General features: G+C 35.9%; 1 protein-coding gene across 2 annotated transcripts in view; it reads left to right on the plus strand.

The window, feature by feature from the left end:
• Positions 1-10,094, plus strand: part of dachd (dachshund d) — a 149,862-nt gene extending 139,768 nt beyond the window's left edge. For both annotated transcript variants that reach the window (XM_066686318.1, XM_066686319.1), the window contains exon 11: positions 7,482-10,094. In XM_066686318.1, coding sequence (XP_066542415.1) covers positions 7,482-7,519 — 38 coding nt within the window. In that variant the 3' untranslated portion in view covers positions 7,520-10,094. The remainder of the gene's footprint in view (positions 1-7,481) is intronic.
• The last annotated feature ends 3,746 nt before the right edge of the window (positions 10,095-13,840 follow it).

Here is a 13,840-nt window from a genome sequence, read left to right on the forward strand (position 1 = left end):
TAAATATGATTTTAAGATTAATAGAGTCCAGCTTAACTCATTCCCCTATGAATGCTTCTTAGAGTATACATTCACTTAGCAGAGTGGTGTATCATTGAAAACAGAGACTGATGTTTCAGTGTAACTAATGACTAGCAGATGACATCTCTCTAGTGGAATGTTGTGTTCTTCTAAGCTCTCATACATTTCATGAGACAGATCTAAATTAGTCAGTGAGGGAATGAAATCTTATTCAAGTATGGTGTCATTTCCATTGCATAGTTACCCACTTACTGTGAGCTGTATTGTATATATTACATATAAATTAAACAATTCCACGTCATGCATAACATTCTACAAATGTGATAGTTTGCTTAATGATTTTAAATGTCTTGTGGACTACAAAAATGAGTTTGAATGGGAAACCGATCAAATGTACAAGAAAATCAAAACAACTGTGGTAATAATCATTTTCTATGGCTCTTTTTAAAATATCAAGTTTACCTTGTGGCCTGTCTGGGTGTAGTAGTAGTTTTATATTCTGTGAGGTGCACTACATAAAATGACACAATTGTATCCTCTGTTGTTTGCTGCCCTGGTTGAAGTGACAGCCCTAAGATCATGCGTAAAGACACACAGGTGCATCAAATCCGAACTGGCAGCTCACATTCACGTTGCATGCTCACGAATTGGATACATGTCCAATCTAACACCACATATGAAAGTGACTGAAGTCTAATTTGAAATGCTCCCACAGCCCTAAAAAGATCAGATCTGAGTCACATTAAGGCATAGATTCAGATTTGAGTCACAGCCTGAGGAAGTGAACACTGCCCATGTTCTAATACAGTATAAGTAAAGTACACTGAATTACATTGAGTTCCAAATAGGTTGTAGTTATTACATAGGTAAATCACAATATACTATTTCTATAAAACTATTAAACTCAAGTTAGTATGTATAACATTTTTTAAAAATTAATTTTGCGAAACACACAGCTGTTTAGCACCTGGCTGGGTATCAACCCTCAACTAGACTAAGCTGCTCAGGATAAATACATGTGCCAAATGCATACATATGAATTCATTTTGTGCCTGTCTACAGCATTGAATCTAGGCTGTAAAAGAATGCACATATTCTTTTTGTTGTTTTACTGGGTCCTGATTTTTACTCTCCTGCCAAAATATGTGAAATGAACTGTTAAAACCTGTAAAGCATTTCAGTAAAATGTTGGAACTTTGTACTTATGTCTTCCCAGTTTATATCTGTGAGGTATTTTAATGCTATTTACTTCTCACTTACGAAAAACCTAATGCTTTGCATGTTGTTCATAACATTAGTCAGCCAGAAATGATGGCTTTTTCTTTATACATTTATCCATGTCTGAATGACTTCAAAATTGTATCCCTGTAATGTGTTGACTGAATCCTGGCAAATCCATAAAAGCTGCCCATGTTTTTCTTTAATAGCTCCTTTTGTGGTGAGCATAATTGCCAAAGTAGCCTACACATTTTGCAATGCACACTAGTATTTAACTGCTAAAGGCAGGAAACACCCCTTCTACTGCATTATTAAAGCCACAGGTGGCACACATCACATTCCCCACCTGTGACAGTAGCTCAGGCTAGGAGTGAGAAAAAAGAAATCATTCTAATCTGATGACAATATCTGTCGTCAGCACAGGATCGCAGCAGGTTGAGGGAGAAGATGAAAAGGGAGTGTTTGAAAAATTTCAGTTAATTAGCACACAACCCGTTTCGATTAACAAACGGCAAGCAGTGTGTAAACAAAGCCACAAGTACCGAGGCTGCCTTGCTGTGATATTATTTGCCGCTGCCTCAGTGTTGAACTCACAGAATGGATGTGTAAATCTCAACGTCTCAAGTAGTACATGCCGAAGCATTTAAATAACTCTCCGGCAGCACCACGAGAACAGCACCCTTATCACTCAGAGTGGTCTAAATTTCCCTTTGAAAATAGTCCGTGGAAATTGCTATGAAATGTGGGAAATGGCATTTTAATACCCAGTCACATGTAAAAGCCCCATAACCCAGTTTGATTAGCCTACTTAAAGGATATTTTTGTGAAGGAGGGATTCAATGAAAGGAATAGTCTTTTAACCCCACTAAATCAAGTGTCACAGAGCTGATAACTAGAGCCTGAAGAAATTTGTTCAGGACATAAAGTTATGTCCATTATGATAATGCACTACTTTATATTAAAGATGAACCATTTTCTGTATTAATTGTTATATTTAGAAGTTTGTGTGTTAAAGTTTAAAGAAGGGAGTTTGGTTAATTGCTTTCTTCAGCCAACACACTCCAGACCCGAGTAATTCTCAAACTGAATAATCATTCAGTAATCATTGTCTTATTCACATCTTATTAGCTTCAATTAAAACACCAAAGTCTCAAGTTCCAAAGTGTTGTGGCAGGCTCTTCTGTTGCTGATTGGTGCCCTGAAGAATACACTTTTTTAAAGTTTTGAACAACAATGCATGTCTGTTCAATTAGGACCACATTTGTCTGGGATCTGTGTCATTACGGCTGTAGCCTACAACCAGTGCGGCATAATTACTCTCAAATGGCAAAAAATGATGTTGATGAATTACACAAGCTTGAGAGAAGAAAGAAATACCTAACAAGTTGTGCATACACAACAAAACCCCCATCGAAATGTGGGCCCATAATTTCAACTCTTCACTGTTGAAAAAAAAAAATTAATGAGGGCATAATTTCAGAGAGCTAATTATTTCTATTTGTCTTTTGTCACACTCTGTAATTCTGCTATATTAACGCAGTCTCTGTTTATTAATTGCTTTTCCAGCATTTTGAATCCATTCCAAGTATAAGCTTGACTGTTTCTCCTGGCCCCGTGCTTCCGGGAGAATGTTCCCGCAGCTAATTCTGCACAAAATATCTCCTCCATATCGCTCCTGATTCCCGCTCTCTGCCTCCTGACGTGTTCGGCAAGTTTACATGACCCTGCGAAGAGAGATAAAGTTCTTTGTTGCAAGATTAAACATCAAAACAGTTAAAGTGAAATTAAAATTAAATGAATGAATGTCACTGAAGCAAAAAAGGCCGTAATTAATGGTTCCCTTAATTGTCTTCATAAAATATTTGCATGGGCATAATTTGCATAATTTACATGTATTAATTAATCTTTCAAAGGAATTTTATGCTGAGAGAAGCCAAAAATTCCCTTTGTTTTATTTAGCATCTAATGAAATATTTATCCTCTTTAATGAACTTTTCATCTTGATTTGAATATAAAAATGCCAAAGTTTTAACATATTTTAATGAGGGGCTTTGTTAAAAAAAACACTCGGCAGGAATCAGATTATTTATCTTGTTGCTCAAAAATGTCAGTTTTTTTTTAACTCTTCTACTAGGCATCATAGTTCACCTGCACTCCACTAGACTGGGAATTAATATGCTAATTTAGAAATTTATGATTAGCTTCCTGTGAAATCACTTGATGCCTAGGTACCCAAATGTAAATCCTCTAAAGTAAATCTTGAGTATCTTGCTCTTGATTTTCAATTTCAAACTGAGGTGTGGCGTCAAAACCAGCAGGGATCATTTTTGTTTGATTCCTGTTTGCTTCTTTCCTTTCTGACTTCTTTTTCCCCAGGAAGGACACAGCACATTCCTTCCTTTGGTTCTTCCAGTAATAAGCCACTTACCAGCATTAAAGCAATGCTGAGATGAATAGTGAGGTTTCATAGCAGTTACTGTACACATCCTGCTACATCTGCAACAGCCACTGCCCCAGGCGCCTAACTTCACATAAAGGCAGCAAATAGTAGGTCTGACTTCACATGAAACAAGACCCTGAGTGCAGAGTTTAGATCTGAACCTCCCTACACTTAGGGTATCAGTTACTATTTCACTGTTTATTATTACTGTATATTAATGATGTTGTTTTTGATTTTAAGTCTAATCTTAAAAGGTTCTATTTATTGCATTGTATAGGGGAGGGAACAGGTTTATTTGGAAAGTTCACTACAGTTCAAAGGATTGAAATCCATTTTGGTTGCAGTTACATATACATGAGCTGTGTGCTGGTCCTGCACAGCTTTACATTTTAATGAGGATACAGAAATTTGATGAACAAATATCAGAACAAAATATCTGCTGTATTTGATTAGAAATGTAATTATTCATTCATTCATTGTCTGAAACCGCTTATCCAGTTCAGTGTCGCGGTGGGTCCGGAGCCTACCCAGAATCACTGGGCACAAAACAGGAACAGAAATGTAATTAATTAATGAATTAATGTATTAAAAATAGGGCTGGATGGTAATTCAATATCAATTTATGTCTCAGTATAAAATGTTTCAACAACAATTATATGATTTTAAAACACATTGTCATTAATTCAATATACATTATTCACAGCATCTGTCACTGACTGCGCTGCCCAGTTCACTGACCTCAATTTTAAAGTTAGTTTAAAAATATTAATGTTAATTTTTGTCAGTGATGCCATGCTTCCTGTTTGTTCTGGGCAGTTTTTTTTATGTTGTTTATATGGATAGAATTATATAATATCAACTGATATTAACAAACATATCGTGATATAAATTTTGGCCATATCATCCAATCCTTATTCAAAATATAGTAATAATATAAACTTTTAACCAAAGAAAAATGATTTAAAATATTGTGATATTATTTCCAAATCAGCAATTCAACATAAAATTCAACAGCCAAGAAAAGATCAAGTTAAATATTAATGTTGGCATGTAGCTTAATATACTCTATATTACAGAGTACATATTATTATTATTATTATTATTATTATTATTATTAAGTAGGCTGGAAAAATTAACTAGTGTAACACACTCAATACCATCTTCAAAAGGGATGTGCAGTTAGCTCAGAAACCCTCCTTGTTTTCAGAATGTTATTATTTATAAGAAAATCTCACAGATGAATACTGAAAGCCAAAAAAACTATATAATTGGAAGCAGTTTAATTATCCTCTGAATGTGTGCCATGCAGCCATTAATGAGAGTTGTATGGAAGGTTCTGGATAGGTTAATAATGCTTTTAGGTTCTGATATTTTCTTATAAACCACAGTGCTCTAAAACAATCCAAATCCTTAAGCACACACTGAAGAAATTCTTAGTCGTGCCCAATTAACTGCAACTCCTACTTACTGCTGGACCCCTGGCTGCATTATTTTCAGCAGTGCAATTCACACAGTAATGACTTTTACAGCGTTGGTTGAATGGCGAGGGCCAGAGTGCAGTACCTCTGAGACTTGGGTCTTCTTGCTGTAATTAGCCCCACTGTTTGTCTGTCCCTGTATCAAGGCTTTGTTGTTCTGCACACAGCGCTGTGCACAGCTAGGCCACAATTAATCAAAGTTCACAGGGTTTCTGAGCTCATATTAATCAACATTTCTTGCAGTGGACACCAGATTATTAGCTAAAAGCAGAAAAAGTCAAAATGTTGGGATGATTTATGAGCTCTAGGTTTGGAGTTTAAAAACAGATGATTTAATTTGTGCAGGAAGGACCAAGACCAAAACTAGTTACATTTACTCAAATTCATTATATTTAATGTCACTATATAAAAATCATAATATATTTACTTCAAGTTTATTAGTTTATTAATTAATCTACTTTTTACTTACTATTTTTCTTACTATTTATAACTATTAGTATTTATTAATTACTATTCTTTGTACTAATTTTACTAGATATGTTGATGGCTTTTTATTATTATTATTTATTTTTTTTTTTTTGTTTGTTTTTGATGGCTTTTTATTTATTTTAAGCTTGTTTTCCTGCAGTCATCCCACTAGGGTGTGGATATAGGATAGACTATTCACCTCCGACTCTCATGAAAACAGCTTGTGCAGTATAACTTACGTAATAAGTTTCCTTCAAAACACTATGTACTGCTCCTGCAAAGTCCACAAATTTCTGCTCTTATCCCATCATGCCAATTGTCTAGTTCAAACAAGCTCTGCAGTGTTTCCCTGTTTCTGTCGCAGCTTTATGTCTTTTGGTGTGCTTTTCCCCTTCAAAGCTGAATTATTTAGCCTGGGCTGCCAAAGAGAGGAAACATTCCTTAAAGGCAAAAAAACGGAGCGTCCTCGCGAAACAGAGGAAATGTTAGAGTAATAAACGTCAAACAAGCTTCTGAGCCATGCCTAACAGATGCTTTTACCAATGCTGAGGCAGTGAGAGGCCGTTGTTCACTCAGGCATGCACTCGCCATGAGTGTTCCCTGGAAATGGACAAAGCTCGTTAGATTGCAAGTGTCTGGAGATAGCGGTGGAGAGGAATGGCTGACACTTTTTTCACTCTCTCTCTCTTTTTCTCTGTTTCTCTCAATAAATACTGTTTCCTCCCAGGTAGTGTCATTTACAAAGTGCTTTACATCATCAGCACAGTAGAATATTCCAACAAGCATGTCAAAAAAAAAGACTTAAACACATGACCTACAGTGTGTAGAACAACTTGAGAACTCTCAAGCCATGTCCACATAGATCCAAATCCAAATTGGATAAGGTGATGTAATGATCACGAATAAAGGGGATTTTTGAGAATGTTCAACAGGGGCATGGTGTTTGTAAACTCTGTTTTGAACTGTAGAGTCTAAAACTTTTGAAAGCTACGACTTAATAATCATTAAACCTGATTGCGGGGGTTTAATCTGTTGATGTCTGGAGATAAACATTGAGTATTGTATACTATTAAACCACAGTAACAGGAAAAGCTACCATGGAGAAGACTGGGTGAAACCATGGTGATATAAACAACTTTTCTTTTTGCTTTCTGTCAGAAAATGGATTTAAATATCTGAAAAAAAAAAAAAAAAGACAAGGCCTTGGAGATTTTTTTGCCAGGTATTCTGATCCATTATAGAATCATGTTCCTGCAATCTTTTAATGAATCAGTTGGAACACAAGAGACTGCTCAAACATGCACTAGTATTAGCATTATTATTTTATTATAGCTTTAAAATATGCTGGGGTGTTAAGTCAAGGTGTGACATGAAAGGGGACTCATATATTAGCAGCATGAAAAAGAACCTGTGCCTTCTCACCCTGGTGTGATAACAATGGAGTTGAGACACTGGGTGTGCTATTAAGATATGGGTTGTCTTAGAATATTATTGTTGCACCAAAGCTTTTTTTATTGAAACAGTAAAAAGAAAAAAGAAAAAAGTGCACAGCAGGGTTCAGAGCTACTCGCAGAACCAATACTTCAACAGTCTCAGGTCTTGAATTCCGACCCAAAGCAAGGTTTTTAAACAGATTACAAAACCCCTTAACACTGTGTCTGTTACTTAGCATTCGGTTAGGTGTGATCAAAATCAATATTACTTTAATTACACACAGGGGTTCTGAATTAATACAAAGACTTTGATGTTAGTGTGTATGCTGGGTGGATGGGTGAAATGTAATCCAAAATAAGGTTTTAAATAAGAAAGCATTGTGCTATTTTGCTCTTATTTTGCTTCTTCTTCCTTGTCCACAGATGGAAGACTATTTTTGAAGACCACAGTGATGTATTGATGGGATGTTGTGGAGGACTTATGAAGTCTGTCATATGAAGATTCAGAAGAATTCTGTCATATGAAGAGAGCCCTTTCCAAGGGTCTTTTTTTAGTTACAAAAACATGTCAGGCTGATCGCAGATGATCCACAGAGGTGGACACAGAGTTTTGGTCCTCATTTGAAGAAAGGGCCACATCAGAATGTAGAATTAGGACTCTTCTCCTCACCAGTATCAACAACACATTTGTGACAGATATGGGATTAATTGCATCAGCTGTTTTTGAAGGCGACAATTTGAGCACAGTAAAATGTACCATGAGGTGCACTTGGTGATTATATTTACAACAAATCCACAGCACTGAAGATTTTTATACTGTATTTAAACCAGCGAGAAAGCTTTGAAAAAGAAAATTCAGATCCAGGGGTTTTGTTTTGTATTTAAAAAAGAATAAAAAACAAAAAGATAATTCCTGAACACCATAGCTTATTGCCAAGTTGTTAAAGACCCTAGCTTGGAGAAAACGAAAAAAAAACCTCTGGAAATGTGAATTTGAATATATGTTGATCAATAGAAACGACTAATCTTTGCTTTAAATGTTTTCTAAATTAGAAAAAAAAAATACAATCAATTTCATTTTTATCATTGTTGTATATACGAGAACAGAAAATAGGTTAACCCACTCACTTTGGTATGTGTATATAACGTTAAAAGGAGGTATTGTGTATGCAGTAGATCTATTAGGAAAACAATACCAACATTTATATGGAATTTATAGATTTGTTTCTGAGCCATCATTCTTTCAGATAGCTGCCATTACGGTGGAAGCATGCAGGCATGTAAATGTTTGTCCTGAATTCCTGTTACTCAATAAATACTTAACTGTGTTGAACAACTAGGGTTGGTTCACTTACACCCTGATGAATTGGACTAAAAGCATTACTTTATGATTCCACTCTCAGACTTGTGGGAACAGCATCATATCTAAGAGAATCTCCTCAGTGTGTTGACTTTATTTTCATATGCAAAAAAGAGTAGATACTGCAGGTGCATACCACGAGTCACATATTCAGTAGCAGAAGTAGGTTCTGATCACTGATTATCTTCAAAAACAAAACTCAAAGTATTCTCACAAGAAATAAATTAAAACGTGTACAAGGTCAGTTCTAATAAGATTAATTAATGAAAAGTTTGAAGGAGCAATAAGTAAAAGCTTTGTGTTTGGTTTGACACTTGCACACTTCTTGCTTGCGGCTGACTTTCAGAAGCTGCTACAAAGGCTGAGCACTTACTTAGAGTTTACTTACAGAAAGCAGGGTAAACCAAACCATTGTAATTTTAGTAGCTGCTCTGTTTTTATTTAAAAACCTGCTGCATGTCAGAGGTATTGATCCCTAATCAGAGTTAAACCTAATAATGTATATATTGTTCTTTTCTCTGTATGATTTGGAACTATTTTATCCAGATGTTATCCCACAATTTAGCAGTATTCGAGGCAAAACATTCTATCAATCTGACTTTTTTTCCCAACTTATTTCTGGGATGTCAACAGCACACGGTAGGCTTATAGCAGATGAGCCATTCAGGGGACTGCTTCTTGTATTTCTCAATAATTCATCTACAAAGTTCATCTGATGTCCTCACATTCAGTGCAAGTAACATTGTGTTTCTCGTGTTATCATTGTGATGTGATTTTTTATACCTCTTTACTTGCTATTGTAGCTAACCAGTACAGATCCCTAGTCTGGCGACTGGTTCAGACTCCTCTCGTAGTAAGAACATTTGTTTGAAGTTTTATTAAAAAGGCTTATTTTAATTTGTACCGAATTGATTTAATCTCCATTTTCACAAGGGAAAAAAAAAAGAAAATGAGCAAGAAAAGTCTTTGTCAGTGTCTCGCAGTCTCCTTGTGGTAGTTTTGCATTTATTTACCCCAAATCAAAAGACTTCCTTCCCTCTCTCTCTCTCTACACCTGTCCTGATTTTGTTGTATAAAATTCTCTGACTTCTACTAAATTCTATTTGATGAAACCCTGGTTTCCTCATGCCTGGGGGCTGTAGTTTTTCTTGCCTGTCATTCCTGTATTTCACATGTATATGAATTTAGTGTTGATAATAAAAAAAATGTATTTTAAAGTATTTTGCCCATTTGAAGCAAAGAGGCCCTTCAAAGTTCATTTGGGGAAAACTGCCGTATTTATGGGTTTTTAATGATGCTTCTTTGTCAGGAAGATATGTATTTGTATGATTCCTCATAATCAAACATAGTTCTCTACACTTGCCCTAAACCACAGCTTCCATGAGGTCAAAAACATCCAGTGTGAGGAGTGGCACACATACAAAGGAAGACCTGAACTTCAATTAAGCCTTTATTCAACAGCAGTATCACTGATAATATTTCTTTTATTTTCACATGACATTTTTCTTCATGTGACACATGTTCCCAACCTCAATGAACTCTTGGTGTTAAAAAGTAAAATTTGACTTTTCATGAAAAAAGAGATTTTTGTCTTTTAATGTATATATACTGTAGCAAGATTTATGAGAATATTGTTTCCCTTCACTTTGTATCACAGTAAAGGAAACATAAATATTGAAACTGTGAAGACCATTGTTTGGATGTCTTTTCCCAGCATTTGTGGTTGTCAGTATATGTGCATGTGTGTGTGTGTGTGTGTGTGTGTGTGTGTGTGTGTGTGTGTGCATGCGTGAATGCACACATGAACATATTTGTGGTTGAGTCTTATGCAATTATGCTTCATAATTCATATAAATGTGTAAATTATCTAATCATATTCCCCTGCACAACTAAATAAGTTATAGTCAGTCTTCTCTTATTTTTGTCAAATGGGATAAACATCAGTGCCACTGGTTTCAGTGGCAGTCTTTACATAGTTAATTTATATGCACCAGATGGATGGTAAATAAAGAGTATATAGTACTTTAAACCACAGGCAGAGAACCAATAATATTTGCCACAAATCCTGGTCCAGGTCCTTACTGAGTCAGCCAAGCTCAACAGAAAAACCTTACAAAAATATCCACTTCCCCATCGTCAACATCAAATGGCAAACCATTGCAGTAACAGTGAAGAAAGAGAGTGTCAGTAACACTTAACTAAAGGGCAGGGTCAGCAAGTCTGTGCATTTGTGCAAGGCCACATTAGCCTTTAATGACCACTAATAAACCTTACAGAGAATATGTATACATGCTCTACAGGGAACACATTTAATTACTGATAATTTGGTGAATTCAATAGCTATATTATAAAAATGCATAACCTAAATGTGTCCTAAACAACAAAACACTAAAAAGACCTGCCTCCACACTCTTTGTCCAGAATAAAACCTCATAAAAATGCTAGGAGATTGTAGCATAGGACATAACTTATGAATCAAATGAAATGTGATATTAAAATTACCTTTTTTGTATTAAATTAAACATTATCATTTACCCAGGGATCCCAGCACCCATTTATCAGGTACTGAGATAAAGTTACTTAGAAATTAAATTAAAATGGATCTAAAAAATCAGGTGAGACTGTTCTAGTTTATAGAAAACCTTGGAGATTGTGAAGTCATTTTGCTGACTCTGTCCTGTGATGAAAACTAGAGGATGACTAACACAAAGGTGTAAAAAACAGATGAGCTACTGTCTCTGACTTTTCCAGTGCCTAACACTGTGGTCAGTGACTGGACAGTGTTTAAAATACTCCAGCAGTAAAGCTGTGTCTGATCCACTCCTACCAGTGCAACACACACTAAAACACCACTACCCAACTATCCACTAGGTGCCTTTGAAGAACAGGGTGAATAAGTGTTGGCAGAAGCCTCTTTAAAGAAGTATGCATGTTTCTCAGTTAAAGGTTTGTATAGGGACCATGATGCCTTCTGGGTAACGAAGCTACACTGCAGAAGCAAAATATGGGGACCATTCACAGATAAAGCAAATAAAGCTGATGATCTCCCAACAGCATATATCAAGATTTGGGATAAATTAGACAATAAAATGTTCGAAAGAAAGCACCTACCATGGACTTGAGTGTGTCAGAACTGGAATTTGGAGTGGAAGAAAGTTGGCCTGGTAGAAGACTCTTTACATGACATGGACAGGTTACAGGTTCTGTATTTACCTCAGGGAGTGATGGACCAGGGGGATGATGGAATGTGATGCTCTGGGAAATGTTCCTTGGTCTGGGTATTTATGTGGATGTCTGTTTGATGCCTGCCACCTACCAAAACAGCATGTAAGAGGATATTAGAGTTTGTGAACTATGTTCAAAACACGATTTAAAACTACAAATAGATGACTTCAGGATATTTATGTTTTCCTTCTATCTGTTGCCTGTAAGTAGTTTCTTATTCGAGGCTTCTGTTCGTTAAATGGTGTGTTTTCTCGTGTCTGTGTGGGTTTCCTCTGGGTGCTCTGCTTTCCTCCCACGGTCCAAAAAAGTAACCACTCATTTGAAGGTGGATTGGAGACTCAAAAGTGTCTATAGGTGTAAATGAATGTGTGAGTGTGTGTCGCCCTATGAAGGACTGGCGCCCCCTCCAGGAAGTGATTTCAGGTAGTCTCCGGACCCACCATGGGCCTGAACTGGATAAACGGTGGCAGACAATGAATGAATTACACGCTCTGGCTGTTTCCGCTCCACCTTTAGTCAAGCAGCAGCAGCATTTTCCAATTCATTTAAGTTAAATTCAGGTGCCTGTAAATGTTGTCAGTTTATTACGCAGGTGAAGAAGTAAATCTAACACTGTAGTAATAAAAAAATGAATAAATTAATAATAATAATAATAATAATAATAATGTATTATGCACATATGAAGAAACATGATATAGAAAGAAAGAAAGAAAGAAAGAAAGAAAGAAAGAAAAAAAAATGTTAGTTATTTATAAAATATATAAATGTTCAAAACGTGTACGTTTATCATGACCTTTGAGAAACAGAAGGTAATTATTCAATTCTTACTTCAGAACTGAAACAATCCACAGGAATTTCTGTCCATCTTTCCACTGTGAAAATACCTTGTCTGAAAGTGACTGTCAAGAATGTTTAACTGAGAAAAAGAAACACACACAGAAAAGAATAACATTTGCAAATCAGACAAAGAATCTGCTTGTGTTGTCAGAACAATGACCTGTTCATCTCAGAACCCAGAACACAACATTAGTGAATGTGTTTGGGATTACCTAGATCAGGAGCAGGAAATTAAACCCATTTCTAAGACATACATATAGTCCTTAGGAAAGAATATTCCTGCAGATTTCTTGACAAGCTTCCTGAAAAAATGTCTGAAATGTGGAATGACGGCAAAGAGTTGAGATACTGATATATATTTAGATTCATATTTTAGGCTTTATACTGAACTAATGTAAAGTTACATTATTTTAAGCAGCCACATGGTATGTTGTTTTTCTTATAGAGAGGAATAGCCTTGTAAAAAAATAACTCCAGCATTTTATATTTACACTTACTCCATGTAGCACTGCCTCACAAAAAATGTTTTGTTGTTTTGTTTTGTTAAACCCTTTGTACTAAGTAGACTATTAGTGTATGATAAGCCTGCATTTGGTGTTTAAAGACAGGGCTCTTTTTTTAAAGAAGCAGTGGAATTTTCTTCACTCCACCTTTATGCTAGAACAGAGAAGTCTTATGTTTGCCTCCAATGGGTTCAGAAAGATTGTAGGTCACATTTAAAGGGCTGTAGATACAAATCAGAACTTTGTTTTTTCAGGCTTCAGGGTTTTGTATGTGATGTGACCAGCTACAGGAAACCAGTGAATGGAACAGTGTGAAGCAGAGTGACATGAGTGACATCCATATGGTTCCTTGAGTTGTTTTGGTGTGATATACACTATATGTCCAAATGTTTGTGGACATTCCTTCTAATATTTAATTCATGTAAATACTGGTGTAAAGAAACAGGGGTAACATTAATCCAGGGAGCCAGAACTAACACCTGAGCTTCAATAACTGATCTAATGTTTTAGATGCTATCAAATTCTTTTAGTGTAAAACCATCTCAGAGCAGTGGAATCATTTGATGTAACTCTATGTAGAAGCCCCTATTAGTAGCTTTGATTTGAGAATAAACATAGATGTGCAGATAAACGTACAGTGTATATTTTACCATTAAGAGCCCACTGTACATTAGCACAGCTCACTACATTTTCCAATCTGTACCTGGCTCTGTTCTCAGTGTCGCTAAATAGAACACAAAGAGCTAACACGCTCAGTGGTTATTGAAGAAGCAATAGTAATCACTGGGCTAAAGTCTATAAAGTAGATTATGGGGGGAGACAGGATATTTACAGATACTGCAAAGGTCAAGAGATTG

Source organism: Hoplias malabaricus, chromosome 12 (assembly GCF_029633855.1).
Source record: "Hoplias malabaricus isolate fHopMal1 chromosome 12, fHopMal1.hap1, whole genome shotgun sequence".
NCBI classification, from domain to species: domain Eukaryota; kingdom Metazoa; phylum Chordata; class Actinopteri; order Characiformes; family Erythrinidae; genus Hoplias; species Hoplias malabaricus.